The 20,414-nt window shown below is 45.2% G+C and overlaps 2 protein-coding genes across 8 annotated transcripts in view; one reads left to right on the forward strand and one right to left on the reverse strand.

Moving 5' to 3' along the window:
- Positions 1–1,193: 1,193 nt before the first annotated feature.
- Positions 1,194–13,862, forward strand: Casp6 (caspase 6). 4 transcript variants are annotated; one of them, XM_055628120.1, is made up of 7 exons: positions 1,194–1,267; positions 5,487–5,528; positions 6,222–6,371; positions 6,819–6,895; positions 10,865–11,040; positions 12,527–12,683; positions 13,370–13,862. In XM_055628120.1, the coding sequence occupies exons 2-7, from the start codon at positions 5,500–5,502 to the stop codon at positions 13,600–13,602; spliced, it is 822 nt and encodes a 273-aa protein (XP_055484095.1). In that variant the 5' UTR covers positions 1,194–1,267; positions 5,487–5,499; the 3' UTR covers positions 13,603–13,862. The 4 variants fall into 4 exon arrangements, with proteins under 4 accessions (XP_055484095.1, XP_055484097.1, XP_055484098.1 ...); XM_055628122.1 differs by having other exon boundaries at positions 6,225–6,371; XM_055628123.1 differs by lacking the exon at positions 1,194–1,267 and adding an exon at positions 3,045–3,158 and having other exon boundaries at positions 6,225–6,371.
- Positions 13,863–14,293: 431 nt separating this feature from the next.
- The window catches only part of Mcub (mitochondrial calcium uniporter dominant negative subunit beta), a 59,041-nt gene continuing 52,920 nt past the window's right edge, over positions 14,294–20,414 (reverse strand). For 3 of the 4 annotated variants that reach the window (XM_055628116.1, XM_055628119.1, XM_055628115.1), the window contains 4 exons: positions 17,754–17,914; positions 16,726–16,929; positions 15,002–15,118; positions 14,294–14,465 (listed from right to left, as the gene is read on the reverse strand). In XM_055628116.1, the coding sequence (XP_055484091.1) occupies positions 14,388–14,465; positions 15,002–15,118; positions 16,726–16,929; positions 17,754–17,914 (560 nt within the window). In that variant the 3' untranslated portion in view covers positions 14,294–14,387. Of the gene's footprint in view, positions 14,466–15,001; positions 15,119–16,040; positions 16,106–16,725; positions 16,930–17,753; positions 17,915–20,414 lie in introns of those variants that run through there. The other variant, XM_055628117.1, reaches the window with a different exon arrangement.

Consider the following 20,414-nt stretch of genomic DNA (forward strand, 5'->3'; position numbering starts at 1 on the left):
GGAGCCGAGAGCTCATTCGCAGACAGCAGCAGGAGGCTGTGTGCCACACTGACTATAGCTTCAGCATAGGAGACCTTAAAGCCCACCTCCACAGTGACACACTTCCTCCAATTAGGCCACACCCAATAAACCTTTTTCCTTGCCCTAAACAAGCAAGGAGAAAGGTTTGCGCGGTAAACTAGCACGACTGAAGATTCAGTAGACTGCCATCTTGGAAGACTTTTACTTTGAGATCAGCAGAGGGCAGAAGGCTGTGAAAAGATACTTGCATATGACTAAAGCCTACTGTTGACAGATTGGACGCATGTGTGAACCCACCGGGATCAGTTAACCCTCATAGACATACGCGCGCACGCGCACGCACACACACACTTCCTACACATAAATACACGATTAAACAGTATAATAAAAGAACTCTCAGCCAACTGCTAGCACCTTAACTTATTTTTATCGTCTGTAGTTGGTAACTTTTTCAATGATAAGGTGGCAGACAGAAGGTACAACACTCAGTGGAGGAGGACACAGGGAAAGCCACGGTCACAGACGGAAACTCGTCATTCTGCGTACCCTGCCAAATCACCTCTACTTTTGAAAGCCAGGCTTAAACATCCAGGAATTGGTAGAGTGCTTAGCTAGCGTGCAAGAATCCTGGGTGTGGTGGGGCAAGACAGTTACCACAGCACTGAGTGTGGATGCAGGAGGATCCAGGTCATATGACCTCAGCCACAGGAGACTCAGGGAAGAACAGAGGGTGGGAAGATGGCCCAGGAATTGCCTTCAGGGTTTGTTTGTTTGTTGGCCTAAACCTCCTGTCCAAACAAAACCACACGGGAAATGCGTTATTACAAGCCCTCTAAAGTAACTACTGGAGAGAGAGCGCCCTACATTAAACCGGAGCACTAGATGAGGTGGCGGAAACCGCAGCGCTGACTTCACCAGCCTGGATGGACGAGAGGTCGCGCCACTGGCTCTTCCCGGGCAGTGGCGGACAGCGGTGTCCGGGGTCGGTCTCCACACCCTTCTCCCCCCCAACCCCCGCCCCGCCCTACAGGTGTGGGTTCTGCGGTGCACAGGAAGACGCAGTGGCGTCCCGGCGTTGCCGGGGTGACGGAGGGCCTTGCTGCTGCTGCTGGAGCTGGGGGAGGCGGAGGCGGATCCTGGGGCGGGGCACAGGGCAGGGCACGGGGCGGGGCGGGGCTGGGCTGGCAGGAAGCGGGGTCTGGCGAGCTGAGGCCGCAGGGCTGGGACACCCGGAGCTCGCCCGCAGGTAAGTGCCGGCACCGGTGCCAGCGTGGGACGCGGGCCAGAGCAGGGCGGATGGCCTCCTCCCGGGACTTGCAGAAGCTGTGGGCTTGCGGCGCTGGGCGGTGGCGGTGGCAGACTTGGTAGTGGTGTTTGCCCAGGCTAACCTCGCCGAGCGCCTTTGTCCTCCTGCTCTGCAGCCTCCCGGCTCTTTAAACTTTAAAAGGCGGCGCTTACGCTGTGTGGTCGAGAACTTGGCCCTGCAAGTTGAATCCTGTTTTGTTGCTCGCTTCTGCCTGGAAAGTGGAGAGAAGTGGCGGTTCAGGGAGCGGGCACAGGCCTGCGGGAGACAGGCTCAAGACCACAGGCAAGGGTTGGACCTGGGCGGGCACCCCAACCCCAGTGTCACCAGCAGCCTGCAGACCTGTTGCTGTCCCTCCGCGGGTCAGCCCCAAATAACTTTTCTCCACCGAGATAAACTGCTAGTGCTCACTGCAGAACAGGCTTCCTGTCGCTCAACAAGAGCAGCGCTGGTTAAAGTTAGAAAAATTCAAGCTTGATTGGTTTTTAAGGTCGGTCAGAGATACAGCTTTTATTTCAGAGCTGTGTCCTTCCTCCAGAGGCAAACCGAAAGCCCCCATGAATTTGCAGGGAGTGGACCCGTTGGACACACGGGGTCTATTGGCCATTCCCAGTTTAGGATTGAGTGGTGAGGGGTGGGAACCCGGGGGTGGGGTGGGGAATGTGCACTGACCCCTCCCTTTTTTGTCTGATTGTTTTTCTCTCTGCTCCCTCCCTCCCATTATGTCCCCAGTCATGGCTTTTCTATGTTCTAGGGGGGTGAGTTACTTCCTATAGGCTGACCGGGAATATGGGTAGATTCTCCTGACAGAAGGAAAGTGGCCGCTGGTGGAAGGTCTGGTGACAGGTAGTACAGCCTTCGCAGTCCCCCAGCGCCTGGCTTTCACTTCCAATTTCTCAGAGCTGACCTTAGGCAGGCCTGGTCCACGTTTTCTGTACTCTGGAGCTTTGGAAGTACAGTAAGATAAAGTATCTACAGTGCCAAGCAGTCAACAGTGGCTGATAGCTTTATTTGGAAATTACCATAAAGAGAAAAAAGACAAATTAAGGAACCAGAAGGCAATGTTTACATTAGGGTGGAACAGAAAAAGAGAAGTGAGAAGAAGCCAAGAATCAGGTTTAATTGTATACACATTTTTGATGACTAGTTCATCTACATTTTTGTAGACTGGTGACTACCCATGTCTAAATCTCTTATAGGGAATCTTAATCTCAGCTGCTGAAGAGGCTTAGGTAGGAGAGTCTCAGGTTTAAGGCCAGTCTGGATAACACAGACTACATCTTGGGGGCAATAATGCTTTGCTGTAACCCAGTACTCAGAAAGCTGAGGCAGAAGGAATGAGAACTGGGGGTCCTCCTGGGATCCACTGCTTTAAAACCCTTCCTACAGCAAGACTCTTGCCAAGTCTGCACCCATGTTGTGTGGCTATTTTTATGTCAACTTGACACGGAGAGACGTCATCTGAGGGGAACCTCAATCAAAATACCTCTATAAGATCAAGCTGTAGACAAACCTGTAAGGCATTTTCTTAGTTAGTGATTGATGTGAGAGGGCCCGGCCCATGGTGGGTGGTGCCACCCCTGGGCTAGTGATCCAGAGTTCTATAAGAAAGCAGACTGAGTAAGCCATTATGAGCAAGCCAGTAAGCAGCACCCCTCCATGGCCTCTGCATCAGATCCTGCCTGCAAGTTCTGGACTGTTTGAGGTCCATGTCCTGATGTCCTTCGATGGTGAACAGTGATTTAAAAAAAGAAGTGTAAGCCAAATGAACCCTTTCCTCCCCAACTTTGGTCATGGTGTTTCATCGAAGCAATAGAAGCCCCAACTAAAGCAGGTATCTTGGATGTCTATTGTAATTTTCCTAAGCCTCCCTTCTCTCTTCCGTAATGTTTGTGCGTAAGTCTATATTAAAAACTGTTTGAGGCTGGTAAGATGACTTAGCAGGTAAAGACACTTGCCACTTAGCCTGAGGACCTGGGACCGTAGTATGGAAGAAGGAAGCCTGCTCCTGTAAGTTGCCATCTTAACCTCCACGGAGCTGTGGCCTGAGGCTACCAGCCTCCCTGCATACCCAAAATAAATACATGTTTAAAAAACTTTATTAAAAGCGTACAGCCTAAGGTTAAACAGACTCTTACTGAGGTTGTGAATCTGACAACCTTGAAACTGGATGTCTGTCTAACCTAACAGATCAGCGCACAGACTTCGCAACAACTTGAAGCTAAGTCTGTAGGCCCTGACTGCGCTGACAGCAATATGTGAGGCACTGAAGCTTCACATTGAACAGGGAGGGTAGAGCTGGCCTCCAGGGCTTTCATCCTCAAGGACATGGCAGGCCTTGACTGGCATTTTGCCACAGCAGCCCTCTGGTACACTTTGAACTGCCTTAGGCAATGCGTTTGGAGGAGGCAAAGCTAAAGGAGGTGGCCAGCAGATCATCTTCAAGATCTCCAAGAAGGTGACCCCTTCTCTAAGACTAGCTGCCTTCCACTGGGGCTAACGAGCCTTGGTGTGAGGAGTGGTAATTAGCTCTCTGGCATGGTTTTGTTTAATTGAAAGGTAATTCGGTTAAAACTATCTCATTGGCTGAAAGATGAGGAAAGGCTGTGCAAAGAGGGAAGCCCTGAGCACCTCTGGTGTGGCAGGAAGGGAGCCCCATGCTGCTGACACAGAGCATCCGGGGCATTACCTGGGTCCTCTGATAGCACTGTTACCTTGCGGGCAGTTACCTGGAAAAAACCTTGGGAGAGTGGAGACCAAAGTAAAGACATTTCTACAGACTCTTAAACTCCTTATAAAATTTACCTCCTCACAAAGGCAAGAGAATCAGTCCCTTGCCAGATTCTCAGTTTCAGTCCTGACCCAGGAGCCTACATTCTAGCACTCACAAGGAATTCTGAGGCAGATTGAGGAAACCTGCTTAGCCGGGAGAAGGAAATGCCCTTCTGGACTCTTTATTGAGAAATGGTGTTGCCTGGGCAAACTCTAAGAGGGATAGGCTAAAGGGGACCTCGGCCGCTTCCCCACTCGACCTCACTGCTGTGTAGTAGTGTTTTTGTTTCAGTGGCATGGTATTGGGACAGTCAGAGCCCAGGGAGCCTGTCTAAGGAAAGAGGGGAAAAGAATCCATTCTGCAGAGAGACCTCTGCTAAAAGATGTACTTTCCTCTTTGTTCATAACTCTTCTCCTTAAACTATTAATTAACCAGGGGAAAAGAGATTACTGATCCAGTTTCATACAAAGGCCACTGGCTGAATTTTCTCATTACATTTAATTTCACCGAGAGCTTCTTGCCTGAGCTACTCTGGATGCTGAGCCAGGAGGAACAAAGCTTTCAGCCCATGAGTGTGAGGCCTTCCTCACACAAAGTGAGACCCCGTGTCATTAAACATAAAGACTGAGCTTCTCTGTTGTGCTTGCTACATCTCACATGCTTAGTAGCCACAGGAGGCTAGTGACCAACACATGGCATTGCAAACACTGAGCAGTTGCATCAGCACAGAAAGTGCTGTCGCACAGCACTCCCCAGAGTAGGGAAGGATGCAACGAAGGGTTGTTTGGAAGATGGCGAGGTGTGAGTACCCGGACCTCTTAATGGTGTTTTCTGTAGAGACAGACCATTCAGAAGACCAAAATTTGAACCTCTGCAGGCTTGCCCGCTTCCTTTTAAGTGTATTCCTTGTACTAGTAAGATTGCTGACCACAGACTGGATTCAGTTCTCCTGTATGACTCAGCTCCTGCTCTCTTTACAAAAGCATTTTTGGGTACAACACAGCCAACTGTGTATTCCCTTCAAACTCTCTAACCACAGAGTAGTTTAGCTCAAGGCAAATGTGCTTGGATAATATTTTCTCCATTTCTGCTTATGATTCGTTATTTTGAAGGCAAGAAAGGCATTGTATTGCTGTAACTGATTTGCTGACCAGATAGCTGCCCTTCATTTCCATTAGAGACTGGGGGTGTGAGAGGGGAAGGATGAGTGCTGTACTTTAGTTAAACAAGTGGGGCGTGGTGGTGCACACCTTTGATCCCAGCCCTCAGGAGGCAAAGGCAGGTGATCTCTGTGAGTTAGAGGCCAGCCAGGGCTACATAATGAAATCTTGTCTCAATAAATAAATAAATAAATAAAATTAACAAGCAACAACTTTGTTTTTATAATAGGTGAAAGTAAACCATGACAGAAACAGATGGCTTCTACCAAAGGTAAGTGCGCTCTTATCTAATAAAGCCATTTCCTTTCTTGGTCACAACTATCTCTAGAAATAAAAGTAAGAATGCAGTTGTCATGTTCAGCATTCTTTAGCATTTGGGGAGCTAATGTGTAGAGCAGGGGTTCTCAACCTGTTGGTCATGACCCTTTGGAAGTCAGAGGACCCTTCCACGGGGGAGCCTAAGACCATCAGAAAACACAGCTATTTATATTAAAATTGATAACATTAGCAAACTTATAGTTATCAAGTAGCAACAAACATGATGTTACGGCTGGGGGAGTCATCACAACGTGAGGGACTGTATTAAAGGGGCGAAGTATTAGGAAGGTTGAGAACCACTGGGTTAGAGGCCACACCTTGTCAAAGGACCTGCAGTGAAGTGAAGTTCAAATGATATACTTGGTAAGGTGTGGGTTTAATACTGGAGCTTGGCCCTGGGCCTGGCTGTTGTTCTGTGTCACCGGATCCTAGAGCCCGGGAGGAAACATCATTGCAGAGGGCCTGGGATGGGATGGGGGCTGAGGATGCACAGTGTTGCTAACCAACAGTTGCACCTCTTCCCTGATACAGCGCCCAGCCTTGTAGAAGCAGCAGACTCGATCTGCACACTGGCCTTGGGCTTAACATGAGGGTTTTTTTTTTGTTTGTTTTGTTTTGTTTTTTTTCTTGTTTCTTTCCTTTTTAGCAGGGAAGTGTTTGATCCAGCAGAACAGTACAAGATGGACCACAAGAAGAGGGGAATTGCCCTAATCTTCAACCATGAGAGGTTTTTCTGGCACCTGATGCTCCCAGAGAGGCGGGGCACTAGAGCAGACAGGGACAACCTAACTCGAAGGTAGTTTCCTCTGGTGATGATACACTTAAGTATTTCTAATTAGTATTAACTGATGATAATTTAGCACTGGAGACAGATTAAAAACCTCACTTGGACCTAGCGTGTGCTTATTTAGCACGCATGAGGCTCGGGGTTCCATCCCTGCCCCCACCACCCCTCCCCCATCTAAAAAATAAACTGAACTTCCCCTGAGAACTTGCCTAAGCTGTCTTCCTCACCCTGTTCTTTTGATTGTTACCAGCACTAACATATGTGCAGTAGACGGTAACAGTTGTCATTGAATTGGCTCTTGGCAGTGTTAAGCCCTTTCATAGAGCAGATGATCCAAGGGAAATCACCGTTGTTGTTTACACGTCGTCAAAATATGAGTGGAATTACTCAAAAACTAAGGATATTGGATGGTCTGGAAGAGCACACAAGCTGATGCTGAGTTTAATGTGTCACCAGGTTTTCGGAACTAGGATTTGAGGTGAAATGCTTTGACGATCTCAAAGCACAAGAACTGCTGCTCACGATTCACGAGGGTAGGTAGCCTTCCGTCCGAGATCTCCGGTGGGGTCGGGTGCTCTCTGCTAGCTCTAAAGACCAGTGCAAAGAAGCCCCTGTGCAGAAAACCAAGTTAGCAGTTTCAGCGGGTGGAGGTGTTGGTCTTGCCTCTGTGCTTCCATTCCCCACCAGACCTGGAGATCTGGCAACATTTATTATATTGGCATGCCTCCAGTTATACATTTATATACTGTTGTTATTATTAATAATAATATTACTCCAGAGTTGAAGGAAATGACCTGTTGGTGGTGAACATCTGAATTACAAATTTTTCAGCTGCTGGGCCCTTTTGATTAGGCCTGCTTACTCACCCTTCCCCTACTTGTCCTTTGTTTCTTGGTACTGACTTGTTTGTGTGTTTAAACTGTTGCATCACTGTGCAGTAGGTATTCTTATTATAATGCAGCTGAGAGTCAGTCCTTATTGCCTGCTGTGAGCCTTCTAATAGTTGCTGGTGGGCTGTTACTGCTGTTTGCATAATCCTTTTGCACTTTCTCCATCTTGTTCCTTTAATTAAATTATTATCGAAACTGGCTGCTTACTAAGTTTTCTACTTTGTTCAACAGCTTTGTAGGACACCGGGTTTCTACTCTACCCAGGAAGCTCTGAGAGTTAGGCGTGGCAGAGGGTGTAGCCACGGGCAGCTGTGATTGGTTGTTTCTAGTCGACTGTAGGAAAGTCTGATCCCTGAAAGAACCTTCTTATATATTGGTGCATGGGTCTGTTCAAAAGAATTTGTAAATTACCATATAGTCACTGTATGAAGCGGGTTTCGTGGTGACATTCATGTTCCATTTGGGGAACACGCATTTTGACCATGTTTACTCTTTACCTTCTATTCCCTCATCTCCACTCCGAGCAGCCCCCCTCCTCTTCCCAAATAGTCTGCCTTCCATTTTCCTGTCGCATGAGTGTGACAGGTGAGAGAACACTGTGAAGCTGAAGACTGTACCTTCAGGGACTGTTTGTGTCTTGTCTGTCCAAGTCTGCCCTGTTCTGCTTAGGGTGATGGTCTGTAGCTCTGTGTGTGTTCCTGCAGATGGCTTATTTGGTTCTTCTGTGGGGATGAATAGAACTCCGTTGGGGGACATACCACATTTTCTCTACTTGTGAGCTGAAGGCCAAGTAAGCTGATTCTGTAGTTTGTCTGTTGTGAGCAGTGCTGTCCTGGATTCCCTTGGCTCTGTTCCCAGGAGTGCTACCATTGGTAGCTGTGTTTGGTGTCTGAGGAAGCTCTGTATTGATTTCCATGGTGCATTTACTTATATACCAACTCCTTCCTTCCCAGTCCATTCCCCACCTCAACTGCCAGCTTCCCACCTCACCAGCACTGTTGTTGATGATGATGAGAGCCATTCTCGCTGAGGTAAATGATCTCAAGGTCTTTCTGATTTGCATTTCTCTGATGGCCAAGGTTGATTAACAGTCTTGTCATGCAGCTGCTGGCAATGGGTACTTCATATTTTGTTTTTTTTCTTCAAGACAGGATTTCTCTGTATAACACTGGCTGTCCTGGAACTACCTATGTAGAGCAGGCTGGCCTCAAACTCTCCAAGATCAACCTGCCTCTAACTCTCAAACACTGGGATTAAAGGCATGTGCCACTGCCATCGCTATCACTACCACCTGGTTTGGTGGTTTCATATTTTGAGAATTGTCCATTTGTTTCATTTATCAATTTCTGATCGGATTATTTGGTTTTCTAGTAGGCTTTTTCCCCCCTTCATATAGTCTAGATATTAACCTTCAGATGTGTAGCCAAAAAAAGATTTCTCCCATTCTGTAGGCTGTATTCTCACTCTGGTAATTGTTTCTTTTGCTCTGAGGTTCATTTAGTTTCAAGTGATCCCATTTGTTAATTTTTGGAAGTATTTCCTGAGCTATTAGAGTCATTTTCAGAAAGCTGCCCGTATCATTCATTTATTATTTGTGTGTGTGTTTGTGTGCGTGCATGTGTGTGAGTGAGCCTGTAGGCGTGCCACAGCACCCATGTGGATATCGGGGACAGCTTTAGGAGGGAGTTTTCTATCATTCGTATTCTGAAATCAGGCTTGGCCATAACCACCTTTACCTGTGAACCATCTCAGCACCCTGCTTATGCCTGGATCTTGAAATGTTTATAGTAGTTTCAGGTCTTGAAGTTACTTCCCCGTGTGGATGTCCAGGTTTCCCAGAACAGCTTATTTCAGAGATTGACTTTTGTGTTTTCTCTCATGTATGTTTTGCTTCCTTTGTCAAAAATTAGGTGTCTGGAGCCCTGTGGGTTTATTTCTGGGTCCTCAATCCCATTGGTCGATGCATCTCTGTGCTGGCATCACACTGGTTTCGTCACTGACTTCTGCACTGTAAATTGAAATCAGTGTGGAGCTAACCCCAGCTTAGTTCTAGTTCCTGAGGATTGCCTTCACGATCAGGGTCCCCGATGCTTCTGTACTCAACGCAGGATGTTTTCTATCATAGCCTAATGTGGAAAGTTATCGTGAGAAGCTGTGGATGGCTTTTGTATTGTAGCCATTTTCTTCATGTTGTCAGTCTGTGAGCACGGAGGACTTTCCATCTTCCACTGAGAGGTCTTGCACCTCTTCTGTTTGTTCCTGTGTGTTTCCTTTGGAATGCTGTTGTGAACAGTGTTCCGTTTCGGCTTTCTCAGTGTGTAATAGCACACTGAGAAGGAAGCTTCCAGTCTTTGTATCCTGCTGGTTAGTTGAAAGTGTATATCAGATCTAGAGTTCCTGGTGAAGTAATTAGTGCTTTTTAATTTTTAGTATCTCATGTGTGGGAGTGTTTTGCCTTCATTTATGTAAGGTACCTGGTGCCATGAGGGGCCAAAAAGAGAGCATTAAAGTCTAACATAACAGATGGTTGTGAGCTGCCATGTGAGTGCTGGCAACTGAACCAACAGCTGCCTGTGATCTTACCTGCTCAGCCATCTCTCCAGCCATTCAGTGTCTTTTAAATATGGGGTCGTGCCATCTACAAACAGGGGTAATTTATTTCTGTCTTCCTCTTTTGTGTCTCTTTTATTTCTTCCTCTTGCCTTACTGCCCTGATTAACACTTAAAGAACCATACTGAGTAAAAGTGGGAGAGAATGTATTCGCTTGTCTCTCTAGGAAGTGCTTCGCTTTTCCTCTGTTAGGAGAGGGTTGCTGTAGTTCTGTTGTGAATAGCCTGTGTGGTGGTGAATTGTGTTCTTTCTGTTCCTGGTTTCTTCAGGGCTTCCATCAGAAGAGGATGTTGAGTTTGTCACTTTTTTGCATCTATCAAAATGATAATGTGCTTCCCTCCTTGAGTGTGTTTATATGCTGTATTATATTCACTGATTTGCATATGACGAGCCAGCGTTATAATCCTGCAATTAAGCCAGCTGGGTCACAGTGTATGTTTCTTTTCATGTGTTGCTGAATTCCGCTTGCAAGCATTTTAACTGAGCATTTCTGTATACATGGTCCTTGAGGATGTTGGTCTGTGATGTTTATGTTGTATCTTTAAGTAACTTGCATCTTAAAGGAGCCTTCCCATGTTTTTCTCCATCATTTTTCTGTACTTAAGACCAGCCAAGCTTCAAACTTTAATAATTTTTTTTTAAGCCAGCTATGGTAGGTCACATCTGTCATCCTACCATGAGGAGGCTGAGGGTTGAGGGTTAAAGGGTATTTAAGGCCAGCCTTCATGGACAACAATGTCACTCCCTGTCTCAAACAACCAGAATTTAGAAGGAAACAGTTTAGGGCCAGCCTGACTCCAGGATGAGAGCCAATATCAAAACCGAAGGAAAAAAAAGATAAATATGTGTGTTACTATAGGAAGTTTGTATTTATTAAAGCAAACTCCTCTCCCGCCATGTTGTAAGTGTATTTTTGTTCTAGAACCTGTAACTTGAAGTTCTACATGTGGATAACGAGCTCTTATTTTCACCCCTGCATGCGTTTTGGGGGTCATCTGTAGTGTCGACCTCAAGCCATGTAGACGCCGATTGCTTCCTGTGTGTCTTCCTGAGCCACGGGGAAGGCAACCACATTTATGCCTATGACGCCAAAATTGAAATTCAGACATTGACTGGCTTGTTCAAAGGAGACAAGTGTCAGAGCCTGGTTGGAAAACCCAAGATATTTATCATTCAGGTAAGACTGATCTTATCATCTTGGTTATAAAATCAAGTATGTTGATTATAAAAGTTAAAAAAGTCATTTTTCTAAAATAAGTTTCTCCAGTAACTGGAAAGGCCCTTTGTACATCCCGTCAGAGTTGGCATTTGTTATAAGAGTGTTCTGAGCTGGGCAGTGGGTGGCACACACCTTTAGTCCCCACACTTGTGGGTTGAGGGCCAGCCAGCCTGGTCTATAAAGTGAGTTTTCGGCCAGCCAGCGCCACCCAGGTAAACCCTGCCTCGAAAAACAAACAAACAAACAAACAAACAAAAAAAGCAAAACAAAACAAAAAAAAGTGTTTTGATCAACATTTGCGATGACAGCTAATCGCTGGTGTGACACTGCACTGTGGGGCTGGGCTGGGTGTGGGGAAGAAGCCACTGGAAGGGACGGCGTTGATTGCCCAGGACCATGGAAGGCTGCGCAGCTACACTGGGCTTGGGCCTGTGGGAGCTAAAGTGCATGCAAGCCAGTGGAAGTGAGTAGGAGGAGTCTTCAGCTGCCGCATCCCCTGTACACGTCCCTAAGCTGACAGATAGTTTTAGAGATTAAAAAAAAAAAAACAACAAATGTTTGGAGCATGAGAAATTTGGTTTTAGAGACTTCAACATGTGAATTTGAGGGTGGAGCACGGTGTAGCCTATAACACTGTAGAGTGTGTTTAGCTCAGTGGCGGCACTTGCTTAGCAAACATGAGGCCCCCAAACCAGAAAAAAAAAAATTAGGGGCTAGCTTCTGAACCAGGATTAATAGATGTAAATTTAGAACGCACTTTAAGTTGAGAACAAAGGCTGGAGAGAGAGAGAGAGAGAGAGAGAGCTCAGGGCTGGAGGGATGGCTCAGTGATTAATAGCACACATGGCTGCTCTTGCAGAGGATCTAAGTTCCAGTCCATGTTCCAAGGGACCCAACACCGTTTTCCAAACTCCGGGGCCACATGCAGTCACATGCAGTCACAGACACACCCACAGACATACACGTAGACACATAATTTTTAAACATTGAAAAAAAAAATACAGTGGGCACAGAAGGCAAGGCACATGGACGGATGACTTCTTGAGTCAGCCAGATGTACATTGTCACAACTGGAGACCTCAACTAGGCAGTCAAAACATCATTTGGGTTTAACTACCTGATTGAATAAAAACATTTTAAATAAGGATGATAGTTTTTAAAAAAAAGAAGGGTATACCATTTGGCACATTTTGGTGTTTGTTTGGGAGGTGGGTGGGGGCGGGAAGGGACCGGGTTTTGTAAACGTTGTCTATAAGGAAATGTTACTGGGAAGGCAGCTTTGTTAGCTTTGCCTCTCTCAGAGCCCGACTGCATTGTTCTAGAACTGCTTATGTGGCCTGTTACTAATGGACGGTGCGCTGAACATGACATCTTCTCACTGCACACCAAGCATTCGTGACAAGATGGCAGGCAGAAAACTCACTCTTTTCTCTCTCTTTCGTAGGCCTGTAGGGGCAACCAGCATGACGTGCCAGTGGTTCCTCTGGACGTGGTGGATCATCAGCCGGACAGGCCGGACAATGTCACCCAGGTGGATGCCGCCTCTGTGTACACCCTGCCTGCGGGGGCAGACTTCCTCATGTGCTACTCCGTCGCAGAAGGTGAGTGAACGGATGTTGCGCAGAAGCCTGTGCCCTGTACGCTTGGCTTAAGCCTGTCACCTTTGAATTGGAGTAGTCTTTCACAATTAAATTACCATGTCCTATTAAAAAGCCACAGACCTAGTCGCATTGAAGAAATCCTTTCTGGTTGATAAATGAAATGTAAAATACCTTATAGAACAACAAGATTTCCTGTGTATATTTATTATGTGTGCACCTATGTGTGTGTATGTATCATAATAATATAAGAACAACAGGGCCTTGTAATCGTATTGGGTATTAGCAGCTTTGCTGTCACTGGTGACAGAGGAGCGGTGCCATTCTGATAGAATTGTGGAAAACCTTGTTGAAAAGCATTTTGCTGTGTTCTTTTCTTTCTAACCAAATGGTTTTGTTTAATCTCTGGCCTCGAAAAATCATTAGGTATTCTTTTGTTCTAGTTTTCTTTTTTTTAGAAAGTGGAGGAAACTTCATTAATCCTTTGTATGTAAAACCATAGAATTAGTATGTTTTCCTACATGGGATCAAGCAATAGTAAAATTGTACCCGCATGATGAGAAGCACATCTTATTCTTTCCCAAGGACTTTCGAGACCTTTCGTTTCTGTACCTGAAGTAATCATAAAAGTGTCTTCCATTGACCTTGAAGCAAAAAATTATGAAGCACCTCCCTCCATCTTGTTTTAGGGTATTACTCTCACCGAGAGACTGTGAATGGCTCCTGGTACATTCAGGATTTGTGTGAGATGCTGGCGAGGTACGGGAATACCTTGGAGTTCACGGAGCTGCTCACGCTGGTGAACAGAAAGGTCTCTCAGCGACGTGTGGACTTCTGCCAGGACCGAGGTGCGATTGGCAAGAAGCAGGTTCCCTGCTTTGCCTCAATGCTGACCAAAAAGCTGCATTTCTGTCCCAAGTAGGCTTATCTCTCTTGTGTTTGTTATTTTTCAATCATGTTGGGCATGGTGAAAGGACTAAAAGAAATCCTCAGGAAATTACTATGCGTAAATGTCTACCAGCATTTATTACATTTTTAGCAAACTGCAAGATTACTCAAAATGCCAGTTAGTGCCTTACATTTTATGACACTATTTCTACAAGTTTATTGTAGAATGTTTTTAAAAGATTTTTGAAACTCGAGAATGAGATTGTTTTCACTTAATAAAATACCTAAAACTCATATTATTAACACTTTCTTCTCTAATTCATGTGCTTATATAATTTACAGTGGAGTCTATTTTACTTGGTCGTGTATTTGTTTATTGTTTTGCTTGCCTATAGTTAAGGTATGTTGTGGATGGACTTAATTCCCATTTGGGGAAAAAAATAAACCTTAAAGAATTATTTTACGGCACTCTGGGGATGACACATCACCGCTATGTAGGCACATGCGTAGTATATACCTAGCCACTCTAGGTACATACAACCGCTATACGCACACACACGCAGTGACACCTGGCCACTGTAGGCAAAGTCCGTACATCAGCAGCTTTGCCAGGGCACACAGGCCATTTGAAACGTCAGTCCACACAGATCCACAAACCATCTTGAGGGAGAACGTCAAAGAATACCTCTGTTTTACACAAATTTATTAACCAAACAGTATCTGAAACCATCAAACGGAAATGAACGTGACCTGAAAAATGTCCAGCTGGCAAGTTACAAAATCGGCACATAGCCCAGTGATGTTTAAAAAAACATAAAGCTAGTTCTCCTCACTGAATTCCTCTCCTTGCGTTTTAAAATAGAGGGAGTGGCGCACTTTTTCCAGGGATTCTGTAGCCTGTTGTGGGGGGGGGGGGGAAATAGCTTCAGATCAGAGAAAATAAGAAATATTGTCATTGCTGTCATTGTACAAATTGATCATCTCTTCAGGACAAGAAAACGTTTAAATCACTGAGGTAAATGCCTTGTGTGGATCCTTTTTGAGGTTTTTTGTTTGTTCAGTTGTTTGATTCTTTTGAGACAGGGTCTCCTTGTATACTTCTAGCTTTCCTAAATTGAATGTGTAGACCAGGTTGGCTTTGAACTCACAAAGATCAATCTGCCTCCCTGGTGCTGGGATGCACCACTATGCCCAGCTTTATGAATCCTTTTTTAAAAGATGAGTTTATGGCTTCATTCCACCCTCTCTTGGTACTCTGAAAAGAAACTACCAGATAAACCCTTTCATCATTTCTCCGTGCCCCCAATTCATATTCTTAGCAAAAAGTTGGGGATGGATTTTTTTTTTTTAAGTACATGAAAAATCTAAGCCTTGCATGCATTTCTCTGTCTCCTGAACAAAACCAGCTCGGACATATAGGTGCAGGAAGATACCTCAGCAAGCTCCTCTTTTAACCTGTTGTACTCTTCCACGTAAAAGCGCTGTTGCTGTGACTTCCTGTGGAAGAAATGAAGAAACTGCCTGCTCCGAACACATGAGTAAGTGTAGTTCTAAAGGAGAGAGGAGACACCACAGTTTAAATGAACAGACTAATTCAGTTGTGCCAAGTCAAAGCAGGGAGATAAAGGGGCAGAAGTGTCTACAGTGGCCATCAGGGCAGAGAGCCCGCAGAAGTATTGCACTCATTGGAGTTAAGAGCAGTTGCCCCTCTTTGTAAGTGGGCAGTGAGAGACCAAAAGATTAAAAATCAGCAGCTATTAATAATATTTAAGGCCTAAACTAGATGGGTGGAGAAGTCCAGCAATACCTTGAGGGGAAGAACCCACCTTACTGCATTCTTTCCCCACCCACTAGAGATACAGTTGCTTGGAAAGTGGCCCATCCCCCTAGGGAGGGACACCAGATCATTAATGGTTTGGGGACCTTCCTATAGCCAATCATTTCAGAATGTAACATTTTGACCAATAGATGCTTGCCAGGCAGGAATGCCCCTGCCTTGGGCATGCTGGGAGGGACCAGAATCTTTAAATCACCCAGCTATCCTGAGCGTGGAGCTCTCGGCTCTCACCACTTCGGTGGTGGGGGGTGTGAGCCCAAGCTGCAGCTTGTAATGACTTATAATAAAAAGAACCTCATGTATTTACAGTGGAGTCTATTTACTCCTGGTCTTTTGGGGTTCACGAACTGGACAGAACAGGCAGAGTGGGGTGAGAAAATGGACACACCGAGAGAAAAAAAAAGGTGGAAAGATTTGGCAAAGCAACCTTGAGACAAAGCCAGTTACTGGGTATAACTAACTTTTGTAGTACAAGTTCAATGTCATTGATTAATGAGAGAACAAGAATGCAACATTTACCCCCATGAAGGAGTTCATGTCTTTATTATACTAATTCATCTGTAGGAATTAATATTTTTGATGCTATAAGGGCTCCATCCAGACTTGCGAAAAATCAACGAACTTCAGGAAATGAAAGGGCTTCAGTGCTTGCTGCTTGTGCTGGCTAGTTTTATGTCTGCTTGACCCAAGCTACAGTCACCTGAGAGAAAGGAGCCTCTGTTGAGAACTAGATCAGGCTATAGACAAGCCTGTAGGGCATTTTCTTACTCAGTGACATGGGAGGGCCAGGCTCACCTGTGGGCAGTGCATTCCCGGGCTGTACGAAGGCAGGCTGGGCAAGCCAGAAAGCAGTACTACTTCATGGCCTCCTCACCAGTCCCTGCCTCCAGGTTCCCGCCCAATTTGAGCCTCTACCTTGGCTTCCCTCAGAGGACTGCGACTTAGGATATATAAGCCAAATAAACCCTTTCTTCCCAGAGGTGCTTTCAGTCATGGTGTTTTATCAGAGCAACAGAAACTCTTAACTAAGACACTGCTTGACTCAGATGAGGCATTCTTCAGACCAGTGGTTCTCTACCTTCCTAATGCTGCGACCTTTAATACAGTTCCTCATGCTGTGCTGACCCCAACCATAAAATTATTGTCATTGCTACTTCATAACTAATTTTTGCTGCTGTTCTGGATTGTAAGGTAAATATCTGCTATTTCTGATTGTCTTATGCAGCCCTTGTTAAGGGATCTTTGGGGGGTCGAGACCCACGGCTTGAGAACCATTGCTTGGCATGGATGTTCTGGCTTACCGTTTTCCTAACTACTCACCTGCCGAGTTACGATGAAGTAGGCAAAAAAGACCATGGAATTTGCAAATGTGAGGAAGAACGTAACTGGCTCCATGATATCCCAGGAGTACTCCCACCAGGTCAGCCAGGCCAGTGCCCCACCCTGCACAGAGAGCAGAGCTAAGCCGGCCCACAGGAGTCCACTGGTTTTGGCTTCTGACCTAGCTTCTATTTGAGCTCTGACCTGGAGGAAAGGGAAAACCGTTCATTTTACAGGCCTGTCAGCTTAAGGAGAAAACAAAAGCAGCGAGAAGCAGTTGAACTGGTGAACATTTTTTTAGGAGGTCAGGTATGTAGAAAACGATGGAATCCTGTCTTCCCTGGAGCTTGCTGTGCAGACCAGGCTGGCTTTGAATTCGTAGAGGTCTGCCTTCCTCTGTCTCCCCAGTGCTGGGTAAAGGCAGCCACCACCATACCCAGCATATCATTTCTTGAAAGGCAAAATGTGAGTAAATAATCCAGAAAAATGAAACCAAAAAATTGCTTCTCTACCACTCTTCCAGTGCCTTTGGAGATAAATTATGACATTTCTAGAGTTCATACACAAAGTTCAGCTACTCGTTTTTAAAATTACAAATGGAATTATAGCTTGAGGGATCCAAGTTTGCCTCTTAAAACAGACTAGACCACCCCTAGCCACATATCTAAATATCTATATATCTATCTTTATCTATCGTCTATAATTAGGAGAAAACAAATAACCACAGATGTTCTAAGGAAGCCATTGCTAACTTGCCACCCACAGTTCTCTTAGGCAGAAGTGAGGCCTGTGACGTAGCACTCTACAACATGAATTTCACAGCCTGCTGTTCAGAGCAGAAGACATCAGCGCTGAGTCACATCTGCCACATGCTGGCTGTACACCTGCCCAGTGAACTCATCTTGAAATGAAGAAGATGGGTACCCCAGCTCACAGCCCTTTTTTTTTTTTTTTTGGATTGGGCGCACAAAAAACCCCCAAATGATCTTGTGACAGGCACTTGCTAAGAAGAGGCCTAACTGTCCCACCTGCTCCAGGGGCCGCAGCTGTTCCTCCAGGTGGTAAATCTTTGCCAACAGATGGCGCTCTCGTTGCTTCTGAAACTCTTCCAAATGCAAGACTGCAAATAGTCTGTGAACCAAGGACTTCATGTTTTCCATCTCAGTCATGTGCTCTTCACTTGGTTTTTCTGAGGCAAGGTAAGAGAGACAGAGTAGGCATTTACTATGTGTTTTTCCTCCAGGAGTCCGGGCAATGAGATCTGAGTCCCTGAACCTGACATTCTGAGCTCTGGCCCTGAATCCACTGGGATGTGGTTTATCACCAGTCTCTCCTACGTCAGTCTGTAGTGGTAAATTGCCAGACGGTGGGTTTAAAATTCAACTTTTTCTAGTCAGATTGTCTTGCCTCCTTTTGCAATGTGACTTTACTGTTGCTCTAAGAAAGATACGTATGGGTATGTACAGGTCTCAAGATAGTGACCGGCTGAATGGATTAAGAAAGAATACCTGTTTGCTGTATTCAAGAAACCAATGTCAACAGTATATCATTTCATGGGGTGAAAATAAGAGGATTCAAAAGAGCATTCTCCAAATTAGTAGAATCTGAACAAAGCATGTTTCAAACCAAAATTAGGAAGACTACAATAAATCACTACATATTAATAATGGGACAATCCATCAAGAAGATATAATAATTATAAATATTTATATATGGAACATTGATATGCCCAGTTTCATAAACACTATTGGACAAAAAGGGACAGATAATACAGATACAGCAGTAAAAAGGGAGGTCTTCAAGGCCAGGCAGATAGTTAACATTATTCTGAAGAAAAATAATGGAAAGTATTTCCTTTAAAAACAAATGAGAATGGGTCCACTCCTACCAGTTCTAAATCAATAGCATGCTTTTGAGTTCTTGGCAAGAGAAGAAAAACAAGACTACAAATAAGAAAGGAAGTAAATTCTTAGATCTGATGAACACTTGCAGCAAGAGACAAGTAGAAATGAACATGCTGAGAAAGAATCAGGAAAACAAGCCAGAAACGGGGGTTTGGAGAGAGGGGAAGAAATGAGGGAAGAAAGAAATGAGGGAAGTAGGTATCAAGGTTCAACCAGAAGGTGAAGAAAGTCCACTACAATGAAAACTAATACTGGACAGTGAGCAGGGTACCTGATAGGCAGGTGAGCAGAGAACAAGCTTGCAGCCTGGCTGCGGACTCCAAAACGCCGCCATCTGTGTGTTCCAGATAAAAGGAGGCTCCCCTGCAGCTAGGGAGGCACAGCCCCAAACCCAGGACTCCCAGACCCAAGGGGCACACCCAGTGCCTTCTGCCTACCTGAACACAGCTCCCCAATACCAGGGACACACTGCTCCAGACTCCCGGACACCAGGGTCCTCTTGCTTCCCAGAGGTCAGCATGGCCTCCAGACACCAGGAACATGATCCCCAGGCTCTGGCCTGCGGTTCTGTCTGTCTCCCAATAGAAACATACACAATCTGGTCCCAAGATGGCAGAGCCCAGCACCCATGGAATTTGAGTATGTACCCAGAGAGCAGGAACTGTGAGCGAGCAAGGACCCACACTGCTGACTCTGAAATGGCAGAGTCCATTTGTGTTTCCCCAGAGAGAGGAGGAGATCCCAAACACACACACACACACACATGGATCCAGACTCAGACTTGCCGGCTAACCTGCCCCCTGAGGACGACTCTGCATTCTAGAGACACAAAGATCTAGCCTACATCATAGCTCTGCCAGCTGCCCTAAGCAGATCCATCAAACCGCAGGTTCACACAAGGCAAACACCCACACATGAATCCCCCTGGCTTATAGGTCCAACTGGAACACAACCAGAAGAGAAAAGCTACAAGCATATCACAGAGATCTACCCTACCCTCCATGCCTGAAAATCCTAGCTGGCTGCAGGAATAACTGGCCAACACCAGTGATCAACAGATGGCTGAAGGCCAGTGTAAGGACACAATCAATAAAAACCAGGGCAATATGGCTCCACAAGAACCCTCAAACACTGAGTATCCTAATGCAGCTAAAACACAGGAAAATGACTTTAAAACTATGCTAATGAAAATGTTAGTGGACTTTAAAGATGAAACTAATAAATTCCTCAAAGAAATGCAGGAAAATGCCATCAAACAGAGGTCTTTAAAAGGAAACACATCCCTCAAAGAAATACAGGAAAATACAATCAAACAAATAGAGGCCATCAAAGACATATAGGAAAATACAATCAGGTGAAGGAAACGAATAAAACAATTCAAGACCTGAAAATAAAAATAGATTCAATAAAGAGAATACAAACTGAGAAAATCTTGGAGATTGAAAACTTAGGGAAGAAAACAGGAGCTACAGAAGTAAGCGTCACCAACAGAATACAAGAGATGGAGGAGAGAATCTCAGGTATAGAAGATACAATTGAAGAAATTTATACATCTGTCAAAGAAAATATTAGATTAAAAAATTCCTTTCACAAAGCATCCAAGAAATCAAGGACATAATGAAAAGAATCCCTGCTCCAAGGACCAGAAAATATTTTCAACAGAAGAAAAATTTCCCAACTTAAAGAAAGAAATGCCTTTAAACATACAAGAGGCTTACAGAACATCAAATAGATTAGACCAAAAAAAGAAATTCCTCCCACCACATAATAAAACACTGAATGTAC

This window comes from Psammomys obesus, unplaced genomic scaffold (genome assembly GCF_907164565.1).
Source record: "Psammomys obesus unplaced genomic scaffold, mPsaObe1.curated_primary_1811, whole genome shotgun sequence".
Lineage (NCBI taxonomy): Eukaryota > Metazoa > Chordata > Mammalia > Rodentia > Muridae > Psammomys > Psammomys obesus.

Excerpts from the sequence above, each read along its gene's own strand:
- Casp6 (XM_055628120.1), top strand. The coding sequence starts at position 5,500 with ATGACAGAAACAGATGGCTTCTACCAAAG. Across the intron at positions 5,529-6,221 it reads ACAGATGGCTTCTACCAAAG|CAGGGAAGTGTTTGATCCAG; the intron begins GTAAGTGCGCTC and ends TTTCCTTTTTAG. Across the intron at positions 12,684-13,369 it reads GTGCTACTCCGTCGCAGAAG|GGTATTACTCTCACCGAGAG; the intron begins GTGAGTGAACGG and ends ATCTTGTTTTAG.